Source organism: Dreissena polymorpha, chromosome 12 (genome assembly GCF_020536995.1).
Source record: "Dreissena polymorpha isolate Duluth1 chromosome 12, UMN_Dpol_1.0, whole genome shotgun sequence".
NCBI lineage: Eukaryota > Metazoa > Mollusca > Bivalvia > Myida > Dreissenidae > Dreissena > Dreissena polymorpha.
This window is the reverse complement of record NC_068366.1, coordinates 61,821,914-61,847,933: the sequence shown is the minus strand read 5'-3', so window position 1 is coordinate 61,847,933 and position 26,020 is coordinate 61,821,914. Positions and strand designations below refer to the sequence as shown.

The following is a 26,020-nucleotide window of genomic DNA, read 5'->3' as shown; positions in this document are numbered from 1 at the left end:
TTGGACAAAATAATACGATGGATGGTTTAGCAACTTAAAAATTTCAAAGGGCCATAACTCTCTAAATAAATCATCTAACCAGAACCCAAAAATAACATGCGCATCTCCTCAAGGTAGTTAAGCTTCCCATAAAGCTTCATTGCATTCCAGTCAGTAGTTGGGGAGAAATAGCCCGGACAAGAATTGAACAATATGTAGTTTATAGAAAATTTCAGAGGGTCATAACTCTGTGAAAAATCATCCGATCATAACCGGCTGATAATATGCACATCTCCTAGTGGTAGTGAAGCTTCCCATAAAGTTTCATTGAATTCCAGTCATTAGTTGCTGAGAAATCGCTCGGACAAGAATTGCACTATATGTACAGTTAAATGAAAATTTCAAAGGGTCATAGCTCTGTGAAAAATCATCGGACCAAAACTGACTGATAATATGCACATCTCCTAGTGGTAGTGAAGCTTCCCATAAAGTTTCATTGAATTCCGGTCATTAGTTGCTGAGAAATAGCCCGGACAAGAATTGCATTATATGTACAGATAATGGAAAATTTCAAAGGGCCATAACACTGTGAAAAATCATCCGACCAGAACCGGCTGATAATATGCACATCTCCTCTTGGTAGTGAAGCTTCCCATAAAGTTTCATTGAATTCCGGTCATTAATTGCTGAGAAATAGCCCGGACAAAAATTGTGCACATACAGACGGAAACATTCACGGACAGACGAAGCGGCGACTATATGCCCCCCCCCCCCCCAAAAAAAAAAATTTTGGGGGAGCATAAAAACACCACCAAACCTGGCCATTGGGGTCATTTAAATATGGCGAAAACATGGTACACGTTTGAATGAATCCCTCGTGCAATTCCCGAGAAACTGGCGCCCAATTGGTCATTGTCGGCTCGGGTACTTCGGGCACACTTTATTATACTATAATGTACTCCGGGTACGCAAAAAACTAAAATGTACCCAGGAATACTTCCGCTAAGTTGGTCGTTGTCAGCTCTCTTTTTTCAAATAAATTATGTTCATTTTAATGTCAATATTCTGTAAAATGGTCTCTATATGATCAAAACTTATACTAAAAATAATTCTGCTTTCAAAATCAAAGTTTAAGATGAAATTTACGGAACAATTTAGGATTCTCCCAGAGAAAATCCCAGATGCCAGCCCACCATCTTTTGCCCCCAATTTGTTCATATCATTTTTATTTCAAATTTCACTTTCATGAACATACATATTGATAAAGAAAGACTAATTTTGGATTTATTTTTCACATTTTTGATGCATTCATGTTAGTAAATGAGGCTTAGTAAGCGGAATACAGAAAATATAGGCACACAAGCATTGTTATCTTCCCTCAGAAAACAAGAACAATACTTATCTCCGGTAATAAGTAATTTTAAAGATATTTTTTCAAGAAATTACTGCAGATAGAAAATACAAATTTTGAGTAAAGAAGTTTTCTATGATCAAATTTTTTTTAAATTTCAACCCAAATATGTTAAGTACCAGCTTCACTTACTTGAACAAATGGATATTTCATAACCATGCTGCTGTTGAGAATGTTTGATGTTGCTTATGAAATATAGCATATTTATATACAACTGGCATACACTGCTTACGAGCATGAATAACATGTAACATTATAAGTATATAATTTGCAAACAAAAGCAATTGCGGCCCAAAAAAGATCATATTGCTCACCTTAGCATTGATATTTGATAGTTTCCAAATAAAATAGTTCAATTGTGCAAATGTATGTTAAAATATCTTTAAATGATCAATAGTTCATAATAAACTTATTGAAACAAGAAATATGTTTACATGGTACCAACACAGATCAGGAAGGTATTAGTACTTGCCTAAACCTTTTAACTGCCTTTCCTGTTATGTATAACATGGGGGGAAATTTAGACTTGAAAAAAGGGTATATAACACTGAAATCATTTATTACATGCATATTGAAAACATGGAAACATAATTTAGAAACAGTTTATTAGGATTAGTGGCAAGCAAATTTAAGAAAAAAATGCATAGATGACAATCACAAAAGCAAATAGGAAAAAAGAAACCATGTGACAATAAAAAAAAACAAGAAGTATATAAGTAAACTTGCAGTTTTTAACAGAATTTAAGCTTATTTAAAATAGATTCAAACTGAGTTTTTGTGTAAATAAACTGATTATGTTAGCATAATTTTGTACATGCCTAGAATCATTGTGAAATTTTAATTGACATTAAATTCTATTAAAAATAATGTAGAGTTAAACTAATGTGTCTTAAACAAGACTCATCCATACTCATACAACAATTAATAATTTCAGCATGTTTTTACGCGTATTTAAATAAAAATTAAATACCTTTTTTTTACTAAAAATATGTATAGCATACAAATTTTGTGTACAAATTGGAAATAATAAACAAAAATCAAATGTTTTTCTCTGTATAATGTTACCCAATTTTTAGTGAGTGGATTGTAATATTCTATTATAATTTATAACTAAAACAACATACATTAGTTTACATATATTGAGCATTATTAGATATGGCTTACCAGTTCAAACAAATGAATACACAAAAACAATCCAAACATATTTGGGGCATTGCTGTAAATGCTATCAAAGTGGAATACACAGACATGTCCCACAAACAACCAAATTCTTCAACCAATAAAATTTCAATTCCACAATCAACAGTCACTCAAATAAAAAAAAGATGTCTGTATTGTTTACTGAAAGAACAGGATGCAAGACATACTTATGAAGAAAGTCAAATAAAACTGGTTTGATGAGACATGTCCCAATAACTCAATGGCACACTACTATTGTATAATCAGTTCTATGTAAATATTTGCAAGGTTTAAACCAATACAGTTTAAAGGAATTTGACCAGTTTTTGTATGGAAATGAACACAAAATAAAATTTATATAAATAAGAGCCGCACTCTGGGACAAGAAGCTTGATGCACGTTCATAAAGTGTCCTCCTAGACAAGCCTGTGCAGTCCACACAGGCTAATCAAAGACCACACTTTGTGCCTAAACTGGATTATCGCTCTGAAGAGATCTCTTTTTAATGAAAAATATTTGTTAAAAAGCGGAAAGTGTTGTCCCTGATAAGCCTTTGCAGAGTGCGGAGGCTTATCTGGGATGACAATTCACGCTCATGCAAATAGCCTCATTTTCCCAGAGTGTTTCTCATAAACATTTCCTAGTGACTATCCATCACACCTATTTGGTTTTCTTATCTCTTGGTTTCCAGGCTTTTAAGAGATTGGCACCAAAGTACATGGCAAAGGCATGCATTTGAAAACAGATGATCAAACACAAGTACCACACTAGCACTGACGGAAAACCTAAAATCTGAGACGAGTATTTCCGTTCTCTATAGTAGATCAACAAATCGTCTGCAAGTTCTATGAGTCCGTACAACACAGGGAGGACTCCAAATACCACAGTTCCAATGAGGGACTGTTTCAAGATAAGCGAGTCATTCTTCGAAAGAGATTTCAGGCCCAATACAGCTGCTACAAGACTCACAATCCAGGCATACTCCCATGCTTTCGGTGCTGGTAAGTCCCATAACTGCAGTCGCTTGTATATTGGCAGTCCCAGTAAGGCAGTAAGGCCAGGCAGTAGCCGCACTATGATGACCAGTCCAAACAGTATCTGTGTACATAAAGTAGTCTTCAATCTTCCTTTATTTATAGAGCTGAAATAAAATAAATGAAATTCAATAGTTGTCATCCTACATAACACAGAAAAAGAAATTCTGATGTTTCCCCACTCACTTTTTGTAAAGACCCACAAAAAGTTTGTTAAAACCCCAAACAAATCACCAATGAAAAATAATGTTTCAATAATCAATGCAAGAGGGCTATGGGCCCTTGGCTTAGGTGCCCATCTGAGACATGAATGAACTTTTCTGAGAAAGTGCTGTTCTGAATAATGAAAGCACTTTATGAATCATAAATATTTAATTTTAAGCTCATGTTTGTTTAACTTTGCTGACAAGTTTAAAGAAGATTTGACTTAAAATGAGCCTTCTTTAGTGTTTTTTTAACTTGACTTACTGACCTAGTCACCTTATTCTTTACTTTATGACTAAGATCAAACAAGCAAATTCGTTGAATTGATATCCCCCGCCATTATACTTCTGGACACAAGATATGGCTCCAGACACACAAAAAAAGAATTTTTTCAAAATACAAAGGGCCTAAACTCCGTTAATATTCGATGGTGTACAAATGCCAGCACCTCACACTACTTTGGGGGAAGGGGTCCGCAGCCCTTAGGAGGGGGATTGTTTTGTAAATGGGGGAATTTTTATAACAAAACACAACAACAGTTATAAACATATATTTGTATATATGTGACTGTCTATAGGACAGAAAGGTGGACTTTTACTCAATCTATATAACAGTAATCTTATTTAAAAGTCCAAATATATTGCGGTTGAAGGGGTCCAAAGATCGCGACCTAGATACATCCGGCCCGCAATATAAATTGTCAGGTTATTATTGCATGTTTAAGTATGCATTATCATAATTTTGCAATCTCAAAACAGGCTATTTTCCTACATTATTGAAGTATGTGTTACATTCATATGTTATTCATTGGTATAAAACAAAACATTATTCCATGTAAGTATTTTCAAATGCGTATAATTAAATTTGTAATCCGAAAACAATTGCCAAGTTTTATTGTTCAAGAAAGCATGCACAAATTAGACCCCATGTACAAAATAACAACAATGACGTCATCTTATCCTCATGGAAAGCATGGTGCATTTTGACAAACTGAGGAAGCTTTGCCATCTTAATTAAAAGTAAGTAGTTTACACTGTATCTAACGCGCAAAGATTGTTGAGAAAGGTCAGTATTGACTTGTGACATTTACAGTTAAAATTGTAAACACCTTCATGTGTGCACTGGTGCGTTTTGGCAGTTCAAAGCAATTTCAAGAGAGAATGTTCACACCCAAAATGACCTGATGTTTGGCAAGAGGAGTTATTGTTTATCGCAGTACACAGGTGTTACAGTGATGTACAATGAAACCAAACAATCTGGTCAAAACTGGATTATGAATGTCGGATTAAACAGAAAATTAAAGTGGGTGAAAAAAGGGTAAAATACTAGCTTGTACCTGATTTTATCTCTGCAAATTCTCAGATTAAAACACGTTATTTGGGGATTATGCTTGTCACATTTTTGGGAGCCATAACCATAGCCGATTTGTGATATATTGGACAACGCAATATTACGGACAGTGATATATTGAATCAATTTTCAACTATAAATCAGTGATTTTTTCTCTCATTTTCTGAAGGGAAAAAAATCATTTTTTGTTGGAAAAAAATATACTTTTCAGGTTGGGGACTGCTGCCGAAATTCGGCGGCAGATTTGATAGATTGAGGGCCCTGAATGCCATTTGGCGTGCATCATCCTCTTATCCATATATATACTCATACCAAGTTTCAATGAAATCTGCCAAAGCACTTCCAAGATATGGCTTCGGACACAAAAGTGCCGGACGGACTAGGCCTAGATATAATTAGGAAAAATGTTCTCAACAAGTTTCATGAAGATTTGACCAAACAATTTGACTTCTAGAGTATCAACAAGGTTTCACTAATGCCATGTAAGGAAAAACTGCCCCCACCCCCTTAAAAGCTGACAATTACAGATTATAAATGTTCTTTTAAAGTAAATTGTATAAACACCAAAAAAAAATATTCTTTTGATCGTACACAATTAGATAACTTTACTGCCCATTCATCCAGTTTTGCCACTCACTGGTGTTAGTGAAAAAAGGCCCAACCGCACGATACAACCGCGCGAGACGCTTATTGGATTTGTACAGGCTGCTGATCTTTTGAGTTTGTAATTGATTGGTATCCAATGTCTTTTCAGACGCGGTCTCTCCATATATGGCAATTTACCTTATTTTGTATTGCCAGGCGACACTTTCACGATGCCAGTGATCACTACCATCTGTCCCGTCTGGTCTTTTTCCGAAACTGGACATTATTTGAAGGATGAAGTTACGAAAATATGCGAAAACAGGTGAAATATCCACCTGTCAAATTTACCGGAAGTAGGTTGATTTTTTGCGACGTGTATGCAAATGCGGATCATCAAATTGTATAGAGTTACGTTTGCGGGACAGTTCTGCACATACTCATTTGCAATGATTATTTATTTATTTATTTGCCTTCTAGGTCAAACGCATATAAAAATATCACAATACATAAAAGCATAAAAACATAGTTGCACCAATGTTATTCTGACAGCTGTTATTATCAAATAATATATTAATATTTAAATAAATTTAAATATATATATATTATAACAGTTATAAAAATTAGTTATCAATTGAAATGCAATATCTGACCTATGGATAACCCATTAAGCTAAAAGCTCATTTCAAATGGGGTCCATTTAAAGTACGAGAAAAAAATTATCAAGTTGTTATAAAATCTAACTTACACACATATACTTTGGTGTTTGAGAGAAAACATGTGAATAACCTAGCGTTTTGTCTCAATCCGACAACTAAACCAATGTTAACAAAAAATGAAAAACATTACAAACATGAGGCTTAACTAAATACATATTATTGCAAATATGGAAACATTTCAATTCAAAAAGTATATATCACAGATTCCAATTGTTTTATATCACAGTCATATTCTTATATAAATAATACATATGTATGTCCTCACTTATCTCAGTTTGTTTGTTTTGTAGATGTTTTTTAACGATTCTTTTAATTTTGTCAACATTTTCCACTTTTTTGATGTCCTCTGGAAGGGAATACCAGTCTGTAGACCCAGAGTATTTGAATGTTTTTTTTAAATAAGCATTTGTCACAGTTGGTGTTATGAAATAATTTTTTCCAGAACTTGATGATTTTTCAAAATTCTCGCTGAGATATGAAGGACATTTTCCATAATAAATTTTATGCATATAACTTAATTTAAGTTGTTTCAGTCTGTTTTCCACATTTAACGTTTTCAATTGTACATAATCATCATTGGTAATGGATGTTCTTGGTTCGTAATCTTTAATAAATCTGATAATTATATTTTGCATAAGTTGTAATTTTTTCGTTAGGGCTTTATTTAAACTATGGAACCAAGATGAACAGCAATAATCAAAATGACATTGTAAAAGAGCTGAACTGAAAAGTTTTCTCGAATTAAAATATAAACAAATTTTGTGTCTGAATACAAATTTAAGTTTTGCATTTACTTTAGAAACGATGTTATTTACAATATTATCACCAGAAAGAGTATCAACAATCTGAAGGCCCAAATACTTAACCTTCTTAACATTTTTTATCGTATGGCCGTTACAATTTACTGGAGACACTATCAGTTTGCTTACTTTTCGTATTGGCCCAAACATAATATACTCTGTTTTGCCGAGATGTAGTAACAACTTGTTATCCACTAGCCATTCAGAACAACATTCTAAAACATGACCAAGCTTTTAGCATATAAAATCAGGATCTCTGTGACTAAATAAAATTGTACCATCATCAGCGTATAAAATAAGTTTGCATTCTTTGTCTTTGCTTATAATCATATCGTTCACGAAACAAAGAAAGAGAAGTGGTCCTAAAATACTGCCTTATGGCACACCACACGAAACAGGGTTAGAATTAGAAGAACACTTACCAATACTCACAATTTGACTTCTATCTGATAGGTAAGATTTAAACCAGGGAATTGATCGTATGCCCATAAGTTCTAATTTTCCAAAAAGAATATTGTGATTAACTGTATCGAAGGCCTTTTGTAGATCTAACATTATCATTCCAGTATACAATCCTTTTGAGGTTTTTAATTTAATAGAATCTAGAAGCTGAATAAGACAACTCTCGGACGAATATGATTTTCTAAATCCTGATCGTATTCATAAAAAATATTGTTTGACGTTAAAAAAGATTCCAATTGTATGTACACTGCTCTTTCTAAATTTTTTGAGGTTACACTAAGTATACTGACTGGCCTGTACTTTCCAACATCTAACTTACTATCTTTCTTGTGCAAAGGCTTAACCCTAGCTTGTTTAAAGTCATCTGGAACACATCTCTCAGATATAGACAAGTTAACAATAAAACGAATTTGAATTTTCAAAACATCTGCCCCATCCATAAGGAACCTAGCTGAAATATCATCCAGACCCGTACTCTTACCGGCATTCAAATTATTAAGTTCTTTAAAAACAAAATTCTATGTAACATGGTGGAGGTGCATTTCCTTGTTATTAGGGTTCATTGTTTTGTAAAAACTATCCAATGCTTCCGACTTTAAGTCATATTTTTGTGTTGCGACTGGAAGTTTTTGAACCAAAAGTGTAGCAATACTGGTAAAAAAGTCATTAAAAGCACTGCAAACGCTAAAAGAATCATGGCAAGTTTCACCATCAATATTCAAAACGACGTTCTGTGAGTCATTTTTAGGATTTTTGTACCCTAAAGATTTTAGACTCTGCCATAGCTTTTTGGAATCAAATTTGTTTTCCTCTACTTTATTAGAAAACTATTCGGACTTGTAATAATAATTTTAAAGGTTTAAAATTTAACGAATATTTTTGGACTGATCGATCGGAAAGTGTTTTTTTTTACAAATACTTATATACTGTATAAAAGATGCTGCAGGTCTCGCTTGGATACTTACAACATTGTCACTTGGAAGTATGCTATAGAAACATGTTCGCCGAGCTCTACACGTTGGGTATTGTGGGCGCTTTCTGAGGGTCTCGGGTCGTTTCGCCCTTAATCCCGTTCGCCCTCTGTCACCCCGGGTCGTTTCGCCCAGGGTCGTTTCGCCCTTACAAGTGGGTTGTTTCGCCCTTATTTAATTATTATGTAATATTAGGCTTTTGTAAATGATTCTTTCGCTCCGAATAGTACTTGTTTATCATATATGGGAAATTAAATTTATTTAAGTATTCCATACTACAGCCTTATCAGCTTCTGACAAGCCTAAGATAAATCCTTTAATATCGCTATACGTATAAAAATTAGGGCGAAACGACCCAGGAATTAGGGCGAAACGACCCAGGGCGAAACGACTCGGGGGGCGAAACGACTCGGGGGGCGCACGGGATTTAGGGCGAAACGACCCGGATTCCTTTCTGAGCACTAAGCAAGCAAACGTCTATATGATAGAGAGGTAACAAGTATAAACAAATCAAATTGTTGCAAAAGATTGAAAAAGGTGTTAGATGTCAGCATTTACACCATCGCGTGTCTATGCGAGCGTGCAGACCAAGTCTCCATATCATATATTCCAAGGACAATCGAAGGAAAACATGCTTCCAAGCGCGGGCAACTTTGTCCCAGCCGGTGTTTCCAACTCTGGGGACAAAAGACACATAAAAGTGACAGCAGTAGGAGAGGTTTCATTACCCCCGGACCGCTGCAGAGTTACAGTTAAAATTCACAGTCAGAAAGATAATGTCCAAGATGTGAAGAACAGCATTCAAAGGAGGCTTGACTACGTCTTACAAACTTTCCAAAATCATAACATTAAGGTTGGTTAAAGCTTAATGATCAGCATTACAACTGTCTATCATATCAACTTTATTGAAAAGGATTTCACACATGTTGAGGTATTTATGTATCCTGCAAAATTACAGATATAAAAGCAATTTGGTTGGGTCCGGAACAGTGCTTTCCACAGGAATTTTTCTAGTCCATAAAAACCGACTCCCAGAACCTTTTATAATTTTTGCTATGGCGGCTCTGGCAGTCCATATGCACCCCTTCATAAACATGGGTGCAGTTCAGCGCAGCGAATCCCTGGCTTCACTAAACAGAGTTGGCTCCAACACATAACGCGATGTCCAAAATATTGGTGTAATGTGACCTGACCTATATTGGGTCAATTTTCCAATATGGCGGATACAGCGTACAAAACAAAACCTTTGTTAATACAAATCAATTATATCTTGCTTTAATGGTACCATTTGGATGAGTTTGTGGTTTAGATAGGTAAATTTTAAAAAGTTCTTGCAGTTTCAGTGTTCATTAACTTTTGAATTGTTGATAACATTTTGCACCCATGGACAAGAGAGAGCGCATTGCAACTCTCAGCCTAAGCTGAGAGTTGAATTATTGCACCTAGGAATTTTTCCAGATGCTCCGGGCCAATGGGGTAGGGACCACCATTCCCTCCGTACTTTTTAAAATACATTTTTAGAAGCCTATGGTGTCATTTGATGCGCTATGACTATTAAAACAACAACTATAAAGTCATTAATAAAGAAATATTTATAAATTGTTTTTTAATTGTTTAAAACGTTATTTGTATAAGTGGCTATTTAAAGATTGATAAAATACTCACACTAAACATGTATAAACCACCGGACCACCTAACGTGATGTGTGTCTGTTTATACAACAATCAATACACCCACGCTTTTCCACAACGTTTGACGAAAAATGCATGAAATGCACAATTTCCATGAGGATTGGAGCCGGTTGCCATCATCATTCTTCTAATTAACTGGCCAAAATTTATGTGGCAATTTCATGTACGTCACAAGTCCTCTGCATGATTGAACTACAGGTATTGCATGCCTACAAGTGCTGTTGCTCATAAAGTTAGAGCTCTTATTGGTCAATAATAATGGTCCAATAAAATGTTGCTCCGCCTGTCGTTGGGTAAAGCAATACATGAGAGGATCATAAATCGGCTTTCAAAAGTTCGGCAAAGTCATTATTGCTATGCTCTTTAGGAAGGCTAGTTGCAGAATTGCAAAAATGAACTGATTGGAAAAGTTCAGGTGCCCCGCGGACTCTGATTTCGAAATTTAATCGCCCCGGTGAGATACTGTTAAATGGCCTGTGGAAAGCACTGGTCCGGAAGCCAGTTGGTCAAAACAATACATATTGGGAGTGTGTCAAATGTTTGTCAAAATGACATTGTAAACAAACAAACTAGTGAGTTAAGGGCTTTTTCCGACATGGGGTGAAAAGAACTGGCCCTTTTATTTGCAAATAAGGATTTTGGTGGAAATTTAAGCCAGTAATTGAAGTTTTGGTGAAAACTTAAACAATTGTTAACATAGACTCTTAAGTGTTATTGTAGTATAAAATTGCATTTGAATCAATGCACATTATAAAATAAATATTGTTATCCCCACGTTTTTCGGAGAAAAAGTGGGGATATTGTGCGCCTGTCTGTCCGTCCTGGCCACCTGCTCCTCCTACACTATTAGAACTAGAACCTTGAATGTACATACATTGTTGCTATGAGCATATGTGCGACAGTGACAGTGACTGAATTTTTATCTTACCCCTGGGTCAAAAGTTATGGGGTTGGGGCCGGGCTGGGTCAGAGATTTTCACTCATTTTTATGCCCCCCTTCGAAGAAGAGGGGGTATATTGCTTTGCTCATGTCGGTCTGTCGGTCGGTCTGTCTGTCGGTCGGTCCGTCCACCAGGTGGTTGTCAGACGATAACTCAAGAACGCTTGGGCCTAGGATCATGAAACTTCATAGGTACATTGACCATGACTCGCAGATGACCCCTATTGATTTTGAGGTCACTAGGTCAAAGGTCAAGGTCACGGTGACCCGAAATAGTAAAATGGTTTTTGAATGATAACTCAAGAATGCATATGCCTAGGATCATGAAACTTCATGGGTAGATTGATCATGACTCACAGATGACCCCTATTGATTTTGAGGTCACTAGGTCAAAGGTCAAGGTCACGGTGACCCGAAATAGTAAAATGGTTTCTGGATGATAACTCAAGAATGCATACGCCTAGGATCATGAAACTTCATGGGTAGATTGATCATAACTCGCAGATGACCCCTATAGACTTTGAGGTCACTAGGTCAAAGGTCACGGTGACCCGAAATAGTAAAATGGTTTTCGGATGATAACTCAAGAACGCATATGCCTAGGATCATGAAACTTCACAGGTAGATTGATCATGACTCGCAGATGACCCCTATTGATTTTGAGGTCACAAGGTCAAAGGTCAAGGTCACGGTGACCCGAAATAGTAAAATGATTTTTGGATGATAACTCAAGAACGCTTTTGCCTAGGATCATGACACTTCATAGGTAAATTGATCGTGACACGCAGATGACCCCTATTGATTTTTCAGGTCACTAGGTCAAAGGTCAAGGTCACAGTGACAAAAAATGTATTCACACAATGGCTGCCACTACAACGGACAGCCCATATGGGGGGCATGCATTTTTTACAAACAGCCCTTGTTTTATGTTATTTTACATTAACTTCTTCATTTCTGCACCGATTTACTTCAAATTGATACTGAGCCTTTCTTATGACAATAAGGTCAATCTCAACTATGCATGGCCCCATTACCAACCCTGGGGCGCCCCGGCCACACAGGCCACACCCACCCAAAATTGCCTTTTACTATAATTTCTTCATTTCTACACCGATTCACTTCATATTGATACTGAACCTCTCTTATGACAATATGGTCAATCTCCACTATGCATGGCCCCATTACCAACCCTAGGGCATCCCGCCCACATAGGCCACGCCCACCAAAAATTGCCATTTACTATAATTTGTTCATTTCTACACCGATTCACTTCAAATTGATACTGAACCTCTCTGATGACAATACAGTCAATCTCAGCTATGCATTGCCCCATTACCAACCCTGGGGCGCCCCGCCCACATAAGCCACGCCCACCCAAAATTGCCTTTTACTATAATTTCTTCATTTCTACACCAATTTTCTTCAAATTGATACTGAACCTCTTTTAAGACAATACAGTTAATCTCAACTATGCATGGCCCCATTACCAACCCTGGGGCGCCCCGCCCACATAGGCCACCCCCACCCAAAATTGCCTTTTACTATAATTTCTTCATTTCTACACCGATTCACTTCAAATTGATACTGAACCTCTTTTATGACAATACGGTCAATCTCAACTATGCATGGTGCCATTACCAACCCTGGGGCGCCCCGCCCACAAAGTCCACGCCCACCCAAAATTGCCTTTTACTAATATTTCTTCATTTACCGGTATACACCGATTTACTTCAAATTGATACTGAACATCTCTTATGACAATACGGTCAATCTCAACTATGTAAGGCCCCATTACCAACCCTGGAGCGCCCCGCCCATAATAGGCCACACCCACCCAAAATTGTTTTTTACTACAATTTCTTCATTTCTACACCGATTCACTTCTAATTGATACTGAAGTTCTCTTATGACAATACGGTCAATCTCAACTATGTATGGCCCCATTACCAACCCCGGGGCGCATTGCGCATAATAGGCCACACCCACATAGGCCACGCCCACCCAAAATTGCCTTTAACTATAATTTCTTCATTTGTACACCGATTCACTTCAAATTGATACTGAACCTCTTTTATGACAATACAGTCAATCTCAACTATGCATGGCGCCATTACCAACCTTGGGGCGCCCGCCCACATAGGCCACGCCCACCCAAAATTGCCTTTTACTATTTCTTCATTTCTACACCGATTCACTTCAAATTGATACTGAACATCTCTTATGACAATGCAGTCAATCTCAACTATGTATGGCCCCGTTACCAACCCTGGGACGCCCTGCCCATAATAGGCCACGCCCACCCAAAATTGTCTTTTACTATTATTTCTTCATTTCAACACCGATTCATTTCTAATTGATACTGAACTTTTCTAATGACAATACGGTCAATCTCAACTATGCATGGACCCATTACCAATCATGGGGCGCCCCTGGGGCAAACATGCGGCATGGGGATACGGGTCGGCCTCTGCCGCGACATTTCTAGTTTACTTTTCATTTCACTAACAAGCCATTATTGTAGATTGTGTAGTGTCGTGGAACAAACATTGTAAAGTAGAATATATTTATGAATCTAACTATACACAGGTTTACTTAATAAAGATAAGTCATGATTGCCATTTACTATTTTCAATCTATAATTTTGTTGTTGCAAAATGTTGTTGTTTTTATAAAACACTGAACTTCTTCTTTAAGTAACATTTCCTTTTCAGAGAATTACTTTAACTTTGTAAATCAATGATTTTTACCTTTGGTGTAAACATTTGCCAGGGTTGATAGATGCAACTTTTTCTAATCATAGATCATCATTTCTAGTCATAATAATTTAATGTAAAAGTATTTATAAATTTGATTGATATTTGTCATTTTTTGGTATAAATGTTTGCAAAAAGTCTCCATTGTCCACCATCTTTAAATAAAAATTATGGAAATGTGTGCACAGCAAGGTAACATCATTCATTTTTAACTACATTTGCGAATAAGTTGTATTGTCCGCTGTTGTTTGGTGACAACTGAAGACGCTCTGTAAACGATAGTTGAGAAAATAATGGAATCTGGTATATATGTGAACGTTAAACATGATAAAAAGTAAAAAAATTAAGAATTGTTGGAAATACTTCAATAGTTCATCTTTAACAGCTTAAATTGATTTTATAATGTGCACAATTAAAATTCATTTCATGGGAAAAATTATGGAAAGGGAAACAACTTTTATAGAGAAAAGGGCCAATATTCAGCAAGTATCAATGAGGGAAGAAAACAACCCGTTGTTAGTTCAATCCTATCTCCTCTCCACCTCACGCAATCAATACTTGGTCGTTGCTTAAAATGATTTCATTCATGATCAATTTAATAATAATATCTTCTGTCTATCATACCATGGCATGCTACATGGTTATATTGTACAACCTTTAGAAATAATTTAAGTTAAAAAAAAACAGGAAACAAAAGTAAATGCATACAGGTAAAATCTTACTTTTAAGCAACTATTTAAATGTTGGCCCAATCACAAGCTTTTTCACATTATAAATTATCAACATAGAATAACCACCAATCTAATACAAGCGGATGATGATGACACATAGGTTTTATATATTCTTATTAATGCTGACTACCAAATACTTTTGTTTAAAATCAAATGAACAAGATTAAAATTTGGGTCACTAGGTCAAAGATCAAGGTCACTGTCACAATTAGTGTGAAAATTGTTTCCGATCAAAAACTCTTCAACTAACTGAACGTTTGGCTTGATACTTAACATGTGCATTTACCTTTTGAAATTGGGGTCACTAGTTCAAAGTCCTGTTTGAGGGGCATATGTCTCCGGCTGCGGAACTCTTGTTTAAATAGATTTTAATTGTAAAAACTTAAATTGGTTCTTATTCTGTCTCAAACCATATCAAATCTGTGTCATAAAGAGGTCACAATCTACCGGTAGATGAAAAACACAACATGACATACACATCACATAATCAGATCATATAAGTTTAGTTTCTACATTTTTCAGGTGAGCAGCATGGGTTTTCTGGCCCTCTTGTTTAAACTAGGCAAATAATTACTGGGTAATAATGTTAGAATGCTTTTGTTTCCTTTTTAAAATTAATAGTTAAGATCAGAATGATTGTTATTGTTTATTTACATGTAATATTAATTTATGTAGACTTTGTGTTACAATGAACTTTACTTAAAAGTACAATACAAAGTCTTTATTATATTGAATTATCCATTTAATTGGAAGAAATATTCTTCAAATTTCAACAACCATTGTTATACTTTCAGTATTCTTCAAATCTCAACAACCATTGTTATACTTTCAGGATTCTTCAAATCTCAACAACCATTGTTATACTTTCAGTATTCTTCAAATCTCAACAACCATTGTTATACTTTCAGGATTCTTCAAATCTCAACAACCATTGTTATACTTTTAGTATTCTTCAAATCTCAACAACCATTGTTATACTTTCAGGATTCTTCAAATCTCAACAACCATTGTTATACTTTCAATATTCTTCAAATCTCAACAACCATTGTTATACTTTCAGTATTCTTCAAATCTCAACAACCATTGTTATACTTTCAGTATTCTTCAAATCTCAACAGCCATTGTTATGCTTTCAGTATTTTTCAAATCTCAACAACCATTGTTATACTTTCAATATTCTTCAAATCTCAACAAAAATTGTTATACTTTCAATCTTCTTCAAATCTCAACAGCCATTGTTATACTTTCAGGAGTCAGATATGAAAATACACAAGTCGTTAAGGAGAAGTGCAGCCATGTATGACATGGTCACGGAAGTCATTGTGGTTTTCATGGATTTTCACAAATGCCAGACAGCTTGCAACCTTCTTGTGGAAAAACTTGATGAAACTGTCACTGTTGGAAACCCAGAATTTTTTCATGCAGGAACAACATTAGAAACTCTAAGGTATTAAAGAATTATAAATGACACAGTATTCATTACCTCAAAATAAATGCTTGAAAATATTATGGTAGTAGATATCTAAAAGGAAACTTAAACAATCTTCACTTAAACTGCAAAGGTCAGGTTTTACTACTTAGTGTGAAAAATCTTCTAGTGGTCCTCTACTTGTTTAATGCCCCTGCCTGGGTGTTACTTGTTTACCCTTATATGATTATAGTAAAAGCTTAAACAATCCGCAGTGAAATCGCATGATATATCTGCTGAGTTTAAAAAAGGTTGCAGTCAGTTGAAAAACATGGTCACAGTGGGGTTCAAGTTTCCTCATATGGCTATAGTGAAACACTGTAAACACTCTAGAAGAAGCATTTGTTGGTCTTGATTAAACTTGCTAAGAATTTAAACTTAAAAGATATCTTGGCCAAGTTTGAAAAGGGTTTTAAAACTTCACACAAGTTGCCCAAAACAGTTCTGTTCCCAGAAGTCACAGATGAGCGCCATAGGGCTTGTTTCCTCTTGTTTATTATGCTCCCCCAAAAAATTTGGGGGGGGGGAGCATATAGTCGCCGCTTCGTCTGTCTGTCTGTGTGTCCGTCCGTGTGTCCGTCCGTCCGTGCACAATTTTTGTCCGGGCTATTTCTAAGCAATTAATGACCGGAATTCAATGAAACTTTATGGGAAGTTTCACTAACAAGAGATGTGCATATTAGCAGCCGGTTCTGGTTGGATGATTTTTCACAGAGTTATGGCCTTTTGAAATTTTCCATTAACTGTACATATTCATGTAGTGCAATTCTTGTCTGTGCTATTTCTCAGCAACTAATGACCGGAATTCAATGAAACTTTATGGGAAGCTTCACTACCAAGAGGAGATGTGCATGGCCATATTATCAGCGGGTTCTGGTCAAATGATTTTTCACAGAGTTATGGCCCTTTGAAATTTTCTATAAAAAAAATTGTCCCCCCAACTACTGTGCCCTCAAGACGTTTCCTTTTATCTGAATATATAGTGCAATATTGTGACAAAAAAAACCTTTGGGGAGCATCACCCGTCTCCGACGGTTTCTTGTTTTTTTATACCCACGCTTTTTGAAAAGCGTGGGGATATTGTGGTTATCTCTGCTGTCCGTCTGTCTGTCCGTCTGTCTGTCCGTCCTGGCCACTATCTTCTCCTACGCTATAAGCACTAGAACCTTGAAACTTACACAGATGGCAGCTATGAGCATATGTGTGACCCTGCACTATTCGGAATTTTGATCTGACCCCTGGGTCAAAAGTTATGGGGGTTTGGGTGGGGCCAGGTCAGAGATTTACACTTATTTTTATGCCCCCAGTATGGTGCATTGGCCAAAACTTTTGCAATATTGAAGATAGCAACTTGATATTTGGCATGCATGTGTATCTCATGGAGCTGCACATTTTGAGTGGCTAAAGGTTATGGTCAAGGTCATCCTTCAAGGTCAAAGTTAAAAAAAACAAATCCAAGAGAAGTAATAAGCTTTAAAGGGAGGTAAGAAAATAACCTGCCAAATGATATAAAAAAAAATAATAAATCAAAGCGGTACATAGAGTTATACAGTAGTGGCGCAGAGATGTATTTAGTATACAATTGTTTGTGTTAACTCATTTGTGAAATGGTTTAGCTCATCCATCTAATGTTTATACAAGGGATTATAAAATATTGGTGCAAAGGGACACCTGTATATGAGAGAAGAGATAGAATGCAGTCAAACATAAAAAGCATGAGAAACTCATGGAATAGAGCCTCAAGAATCTATAACAGGGCTGAAACTTTCACTTTGTTCAATTACAATTTTAGACTCATTACTGAAAATCTGTCAAAATGTTCAAGTGGGAAAAATGTGAGAAACAATTTAAAGCCAGATGGACTTTGAACAGGCACATCAAAGACAGACATGAAATTCAACATATTCATTGTTGTGTACAAGATTGCGCTAGAAAATTTCTGAGACGCTACTATTTAGTCAACCATTTAACCTCAAAACATAACTTTTCCAAAACAGATGCAAGAGGATTGGCTATAAGAGAGCATGTTCAGCGATGTCATAAGTCATTCCAATTAGGAGGACATGTACATAATTGACTACAGTGAAGTTATTTCATTATTAGATTTGTTAGGAGAACAGGATGAGGAGGAGAAATCAGGGTATAGATTGTCACTCATTTTTTAGGTTATTTTACATTAATTTCTTCATTTCTACACCGAATTACTTCAAATTTATACTGAACATCTCTTATGACAATACGGTCAATCTCAACTATGCATGGCTCCATTACCAACCCTGGGGCGCCCCTGAGTCAAACATGCGGCATGGGGATACGCGTCGGCCTCTGCCGCGCCATTTCTAGATTAGGTTATTTAACATGAATTTTTTCATTTCTACATTGAATTACTTCACATTTATACTGAACATCTCTTATGACAATACGGTCAATCTCATCGATGCCTGGCCCCATTACCAACCCTGGGGCGCCACTGTGTCAAACATGCGGCGTGGGGATACGCGTCAGCCTCTGCTGCGCCATTTTTAGTTCAGTATTGCCTTGGAATACATTAATTATTGATATCTGTCGTGTCTGAGAAAGCTGGGCATAAGGCATGTTCGTTAAGTGTTGTCCCACATTAGCCTGTGCAGTCCGCACAGGCTAATCAGGGACGACACTTTCCGTCTAAACTTGATTTTCAGTAAGGATGGACTTCCTTGAAACTTAAAATACCATAAAAGCGGAAAGTGTCGTCCCTGATTAGCCAGTGCGGACTGCACAGACTAATCTGGGCCGACACTATGCACATGCATTATGCCCAGTTTTCTCAGAACTCTACTCATATATCTGAGACTGTGAAGTGTAATATTTGGCGGTGTGTTGTAGACAACAGGCCAGTCTTCTAGCAGTCCATAATGCCAAGCAAAAAGCCCAAGAAATGGCAACGTTTGTGCACCAGGCCGTGGGGAAACCAATCTCTATTCAGGTATGATCGGGAACATTCTTTGTTAACTTAGCCTTGTTTTCGGAAAACTGGGCAAAATAAATGTTGGTAAAGTGTGGTTGTAGAGAAGCCTGTGCAATCTGCGCAGGCAAATCAGGGATGACACATTTGGCTTTAATTGGATGCATGTTAAAATGAGACCTTCTTTAAACAAAAAATTCCATGAACGCGGAAAGTGTCGTCTGATTAGCCTGTGTGGACTGCATTGAGCCCAGTTTTCCACAAACAAGGCTTAATTTATTTTAAAAAAATGATGGACTTTGTAAAATTTTAAGAATAATAAACTAAAAGACTTATAATAATGTCCGTTCTTTGCATTTCTTTTTCATTTGTGTCAAATGTGAGTGCACTCTTAGACATAAAAAACAACAATTTTACAATACTCTGTGAAAACAAGTCATTGTTCTTTTTTAATTTTTCTTAAGGCATCACCTTGATGATATTTGAGCTAAGCTGATGAGTATCAACCAGTTATACAGACTTTTGGCTGGATAAAAAAGAGTGTATGACGATGAACCCATTAATAGTTACACTCATTTTATGGATTAATAATTATGCATAAGAACTCCAAATAGTTGTCTTTTGGCTGATAACCAATGATGCGATAAAAATGATATCTTAGTACATATGAGTCTCGCTCTGTGAAAACCGGGTTTCATGCATGTGCATACAGGCTAATCTGGGATGACACTTTGTGCCTAAACTTTTTTGTTAAGAAGAGACTTCCTGTTAACTCTTTCAGTGCTGGAACCGAATTTTGAAGGCCTTTGCAAACAGTTTGGATCCAGATGAGACGCCACATAACGTGGCGTCTCATCAGGATCCAAACTGTTTGCTATTCTGATAGTATTTATTGAAAAAAATCAAAGAAAATGCTCATTTTAGAAATTCAGCAGACAACATTTTAGCAGAAGACAAATTTCCCAGCATGCAAAGGGTTAAAAAGGGAAAAAAACTAAAAAGGGAAAAGTGTTGTCCCTGATTAGCATGTGTGAACCTGACAGGCTAATCTGGGACGACACTTTACGTTCATGCATTAAACCCAGGTCACTGATTAACATGTGTGAACCTGACAGGCTAAATAACATTAAACCCAGTTTTCCTAGAGCAAGGCTCATATTTATTGTTGAATTCCAGGAGGAGGAGTCCAAAGAGTGGGAGGGGCAGGTAGAGGGCGTGGCAGACTTGGAGACACGCCCCTCTATGCAGCAGGCCATTGCCTCGGCAACAGTCACTGTGTCCTGTCGGGTCAATGTGACCTTTGAACTGAAAGGCAAAGTGAAAACAAAAAACAACAAGGACTATGCAGAGTAAAAACATTTAATGCAGTATTATTGTGCGATAAGTTTGAATTAAATGCTGTGATAACATTTCAGAAAGGATCCATAGAAGGACAGATAGTATCAATACTATAAGAGGGACACATTATTTCAAATGATTTAAAGTACTTTAGCTTTGCTCATGCAGCTGCATTTTATATTACAATTTTTAGTTGGGCTGTTTTCGGAGAAAACCCGAGGTATTGTCATAGCCAGCTCGTCCACCGTCCGCGTCTTGCTAAAACTTTAACATTGGCTCTAAAATCAAAGTACTTCCACCTACAACTTTGAAACTTCATATGTAGCTGCTCCTAGATGAGTTCTACACGCCACACCCATTTTTTGGGTCACTAGGTCAAAGGTCAAGGTCACTGTGACCTCTTAAAAAAAAATCTTGCCACTTACCTTTCTTCCTTTTTTTCAGGCAAGCTTTTATTTATTCAAAACTGCACCCACAGCCGGGCGTTGGCTCCCGCTATGCTGTGCTCTTGTAACTACATTTTAATAGTATAGGAAGACTTTATGGGGAAGAAAAGTTTTTGGACAGAAAAATTCACCCTCTTATTTCAAACAGATTGTTCCAGTTTTGTTTATGATAAACAGTGGTTACCGGTACATATTACATAATATTATGGTAACTCTTACGACATTTGACAGACGTGTCAAATTATTAAATCATTGAAAATAGAAAATTATAATCGATTTTTTTTTCAATGTCTTTACATTATTTAATATTGTAGGGTTATGATGTATGCTTTTCATAAATAATTAGTAGAAGGAAACGTATTTTTTGTTGAAATTTGTCCATGATGATTTGTAAATGATAGTTTATATGTTTTTTATTACGTTTTCTTATTGTGAGTTAAGTACCTCTATATGAAATACACACTAGTTAATCTTTTATTTACAAGTTTCTGCTTTAAATTAATTCATAATATCATTGAATGTGTTGTCTTGTATATATCGTGCATGTAGTATTTATTTTATAACGATTATTTCAGAAATAAAACCACATCCAAACTTTTAATGTCATTCTGCTCGTATTTATCTTCAATGAGGCTTGGTCATTATTGATCTAATGTTTTGTTTTGATAAAGCATCACGAAAATATGTGTGATTATTACGCTTCACATGACCAGATAATGTAAGCCATTTCTAAGAAATTGAATAATTTTAGCTGCTGTCTAATTGTCGATGTAATCTATGGACATGAAATCGCTCGCTAGCTAGCGCCATTGTTGTATATTGCTATGCATAAGAGTGTCTAATTGTTGTTTATTACATTATGCATGAATGAATGGATCTATATTGCATTATTGTTTGGTGGACAGGGTGCTGGTTTCCATAAGTGTTCAGTTGTAACTCATCTGCAATTGTTAGTACTGACCCACAAGCCTCATTGTATACATCCAGATTGTACATATTTGGTACGAGCATCGATGTTTGCCATCGTTCTCAAATTGGACGGATACAAAAAAGTAACAACTGTATATAAACAACATAGGCAGTGTAAATGGTCCCGAAGACAAAGTCTTCGGTTGTATTAATTTCGGATTAACTACACATCCGACTATTGAACGAATGACTACGAAAATCAACTTGCGGATCGCTGACGGTGCGGAGTTTGAAAAGACAATATGCCGTCTTTGTTAGTCCTTAAAACCTGACGGTACCAACTACCATTTCATAGCACCAGTAGTTAATACATTCACATGTTCAATGTATGAAATTATTTTACTTAATAAAATTATTAAACACACTATATGTAAACAGAGACGTATGCAACGTTATCTACGCCTCTGATGTAAAGTACTTGTTTGGTAACTTGACATTGCGCATGTTAAAAATATTTTAATTCACGCATATCAAGAAGTTAACAAAACATAAGATGTTTCATAATAAATCACTATTAATAATTTATGACTCATGCTGTTATATTGATAATTGCAAAATTGATTCAATAGAAATTCGTGTCGCTCGATTGGTCATTGTCGGCTGGGGTACTACTTGCGGAAAATATGCTAGCACGTGCCTGCAATCGTGATGCATCGACTATCTTCGGAATCCACTGTATGGTCGCCATGTTGGCTTGTATTACTACTTTACTACCCAAAAGGTTGTCGGTCTATTGTTTTAAGGCTGTATACGACGCACGTTGAACTAGCGCTAAACTTTCTACCGAAACTTTGATATAAAAAGCACTGCCTATTCTCATTTGTGTTGCCTTTTGATCTATTATCCAAATGATTTACCTTTCCAACATTATTAAATCACGTTATTGTCCACTTTTGAAAAGGAACCAACGGTGTTGCCAAACAAACCAAAGCACAAGTGAAACTGTCTACTAAATATGATACTGACATAAACATCGACTTGGAATCCTCGTCAGGATGGCAGCAATCATACTCTACGTTCTCGAGGGAAACTCGTCGGCTCTTCGGCTACACTCGTCGGGTATACGTCTCGGAATCGCACTTACACATTCTGGGAATACCTCTCCAGAGAAACATGTATTATCACACAAGCACAGGCTAACATACACAGTCACAGGCTAACATATACAGTCACAGGCTCACAAGTCCTCCTGGTAATACTCACCTCAGGCAAACACATCTACTCGCTTCAACCGCCTGTGCAAGATTAGAGCGTAAAAACTCGTGCTCTCAGTAAGCTTACTTCTGATTGTTTATATATATTTATTTTTTTTAACCTAAATAGTTTAATACATAAAATAGTCACAAGCATTAGATAGGCATCCCGGGTTAATTATTTGTTCAGGAAGCTATTTTCTAAAATTTAAGTATAAATTTACAAACCATGTAAAGCTTTTATCAGTGTTCGTAACGGACATATTAAAACGCTAAAAACATCTCACATATCGGAAAGAAGTAATTTGGAATATTTCATTTATAACAAATACTGGTATATTAAAGGAGTCAATCATGTAGAACAAATATACGACTATTTAACAACGCAATTTCATAGTTTTTAGCAATTAAAAATGAAAACAGGAACACTAAATTATAAATTATCAACCGCCAGAATATTTACTCTCATCAATCTCAGAGCCAACACAATGCTGCAATAGTAGACCAAAAACTCGTACTTACGCAGCAAATCAATCCCCAGGGCTAGCGCTGGCCCAAAATTTCTTTGAGTCAACCAGATTTCGTTTTTGGCGCTCGAAAAGTGGTTTTGAAATAATAATATATACTATCAACTTGTTCATATTTCTTTTTATGACAACAAGGGCATATCACATATAACATGCAGTTTTCAATATAGAAATAATTATTATGGTACTTTTCAAAGTACAAACATAAATTAATTTGCACATGTACACTTAACAGTGGAGTAAGTTGTCCCAAATTTGAAATCCTGAAAATTAGTCCGGAGGTCTTAGAACCAGGAACCCAACAGGAATAAAGGGCAAAGCCCCCCACCCCACCCACAGACTTACAAATTGTTCTTTATTATAGTATTTCCAATTGCAATTTCAAGCATTTGAAATCCACGAAATTACGTGTCAACGGATCAGTATTTAATACCGACGAATTTCTATACGTTTACAGTAATCGATTATCAAGATCGTAAATTATCTACTTTGAATGAATGAATACTTGTATAGAGGTTATGCATATTTTATATGGTGACATTGAATTGTCATCAAGTTTACATATGCTTTGCAAACAACGCAACCTGAGTAACATTTATAGAGATTGCTATGCCATCAAACTATCCGCATAGCGTGGAGTTTATCATGATATTTACTAGTACATGTGTCGCGCATAACTTAAAGGGATCTTTTCACGCTTTGGTAAATTTACAAAATTGAAAAAAGTTGTTTCAGATTCGCAAATTTTCGTTTTAGTTATGATATTTGTGAGGAAACAGTAATACTGAACAATTACCATGCTCTAATGTAGCCATTATATGCATCTTTTGACAATTTTAAAACCTAAAAATTATAAAGCGTTGCAACGCGTAACGATTAAATAATTTGGAGAGTTCTGTTTTTGTCGTTTAATTTTGTGCAACTACGAAGATTGCTTATATAATGTATAAAATACGTGATACATGTGTACTCGGCGGAATAACTCAGTAGGCTAAAGCGTTTTTACTTCAGGACTCTGGCAGGACTCCAGGGGTCACTGGTTCGAAACCTGCTCCGGGCAATTTTCTTTTCCTTTTTTAAATTTTATTCTTGATTTTTTACTGGAGCTTTTACGATCCAATGTTTACATTTATCAATATAAAGCATTTAATGAATAAGTTAAAAAATGCCAAAATCTGTGAAAAGGCCCCTTTAAAAAGTGTTTCTGCTATATGGATTAAACTTAACAAAATATAAACCAGCATGTGATTGTGAGCACCTCCATATGTTTCACGGGATCTTGTCGTAAGAACCAATGTTTTCCCCCTTTAACATTTTTAATCCTTTTTAAAGTGCTTTTAGACCGGAATATGGATGTAATACAACTTTGCTAAACATCATTGAAGATTTGACAGCATTTCTTGATAAAAACCATGGCGCTGCAGCTATTTTGATGGATCATTCAAAGGCTTTCGACTGCTTACCACATGATCTATTAGTGGTATTGATAAAAAGTCTTTATCTTTAATTGATAGTTATCGATCACAAAGGCAGCTATGTGTCAGGGTTGGTGATGTCCATTGTTCTTTCCAAGAGACATTGAAGGGAGTTCCTCAGGGTTCTATTCTAGGTCCTGTCCTTTTAAATATTTGTATTAATGATATATTTGAATTTGTAACAGAATCAAACCTTTAACCAAACTATGCAGGTGACAACACACTCTCTTTTAGTAGTATATCACATGAACATCTGGTCAATGTTCTTGAACATGCTAGGTTAAGTCTCATCAAATTGTTCCATGAAAATAAAATGCAAGCATGTTCGAGCATCTCTGGTGGCGCGAGGACGAGAACGTTGCACGAGACCCAGCATTTCCGCTGGAACACTGCCGACGTCCTCGGCAAAGGGGCCACAGCAACCGTCTTCTACGGCCGAAACAAGGTGCAGTATTGGCGTTAGTTTAAATTTATTTGGAAAACTTTGTTTAATTAATGTGCGTAAAATGACATCCAAGATTAGCCTGTGCAGTCCGAACATGCTAACCAGGTAATCAGGGACGACACTTTCCGTTTTAATGGAATTTTTCGTTTTAAACAAAAATTCATTCTAGTCAGATAGTGTATTCCTTGATTACATGCACAGGCTTATCGAGGACGACACTTTACAAACATGCATGAAGTCCAGTTTGCACAGGCTTATAGAGGGCGACTCTTTACACACATGCCCGAAGTCTAGTTTGCACAGGCTTATCAAGGACGACGCTTTACACACATGCCTGAAGTCCAGTTTGCACAGGATAATTGAGGACGACACTTTACAAACATGCCTGAAGTCCAGTTTTCCTAGAACA

General features: G+C 36.2%; 2 protein-coding genes across 2 annotated transcripts; one reads left to right on the top strand and one right to left on the bottom strand.

The window, feature by feature from the left end:
- Window positions 1-1,932: 1,932 nt before the first annotated feature.
- On the bottom strand, window positions 1,933-6,125 carry LOC127853979 (protein jagunal homolog 1-like). The gene is made up of 2 exons (XM_052388875.1): window positions 5,941-6,125; window positions 1,933-3,710 (listed from the first exon to the last, which is right to left on the bottom strand). The coding sequence occupies exons 1-2, from the start codon at window positions 6,024-6,026 to the stop codon at window positions 3,230-3,232; spliced, it is 567 nt and encodes a 188-aa protein (XP_052244835.1). The 5' UTR covers window positions 6,027-6,125; the 3' UTR covers window positions 1,933-3,229.
- Window positions 6,126-9,167: 3,042 nt separating this feature from the next.
- On the top strand, window positions 9,168-21,887 carry LOC127853414 (interleukin-1 receptor-associated kinase 1-binding protein 1-like). The gene is made up of 4 exons (XM_052387944.1): window positions 9,168-9,544; window positions 16,057-16,253; window positions 19,140-19,239; window positions 20,395-21,887. Exons 1-4 carry the CDS (start codon window positions 9,236-9,238, stop codon window positions 20,569-20,571), a joined length of 783 nt encoding a protein of 260 aa, XP_052243904.1. The 5' UTR covers window positions 9,168-9,235; the 3' UTR covers window positions 20,572-21,887.
- The last annotated feature ends 4,133 nt before the right edge of the window (window positions 21,888-26,020 follow it).

Bases quoted from the DNA above. Each gene is read 5' to 3' on its own strand.
- LOC127853979 (XM_052388875.1), bottom strand. From the start codon at position 6,026: ATGTCCAGTTTCGGAAAAAGACCAGACGGGACAGATGGTAGTGATCAC. The intron at 3,711-5,940 runs GTAAATTGCCAT...ATTTTATTTCAG, and splicing joins GCCTGGCAATACAAAATAAG to CTCTATAAATAAAGGAAGAT.
- LOC127853414 (XM_052387944.1), top strand. From the start codon at position 9,236: ATGTCAGCATTTACACCATCGCGTGTCTATGCGAGCGTGCAGACCAAG. The intron at 9,545-16,056 runs GTTGGTTAAAGC...TTATACTTTCAG, and splicing joins TCCAAAATCATAACATTAAG to GAGTCAGATATGAAAATACA. The intron at 19,240-20,394 runs GTATGATCGGGA...GTTGAATTCCAG, and splicing joins GGAAACCAATCTCTATTCAG to GAGGAGGAGTCCAAAGAGTG.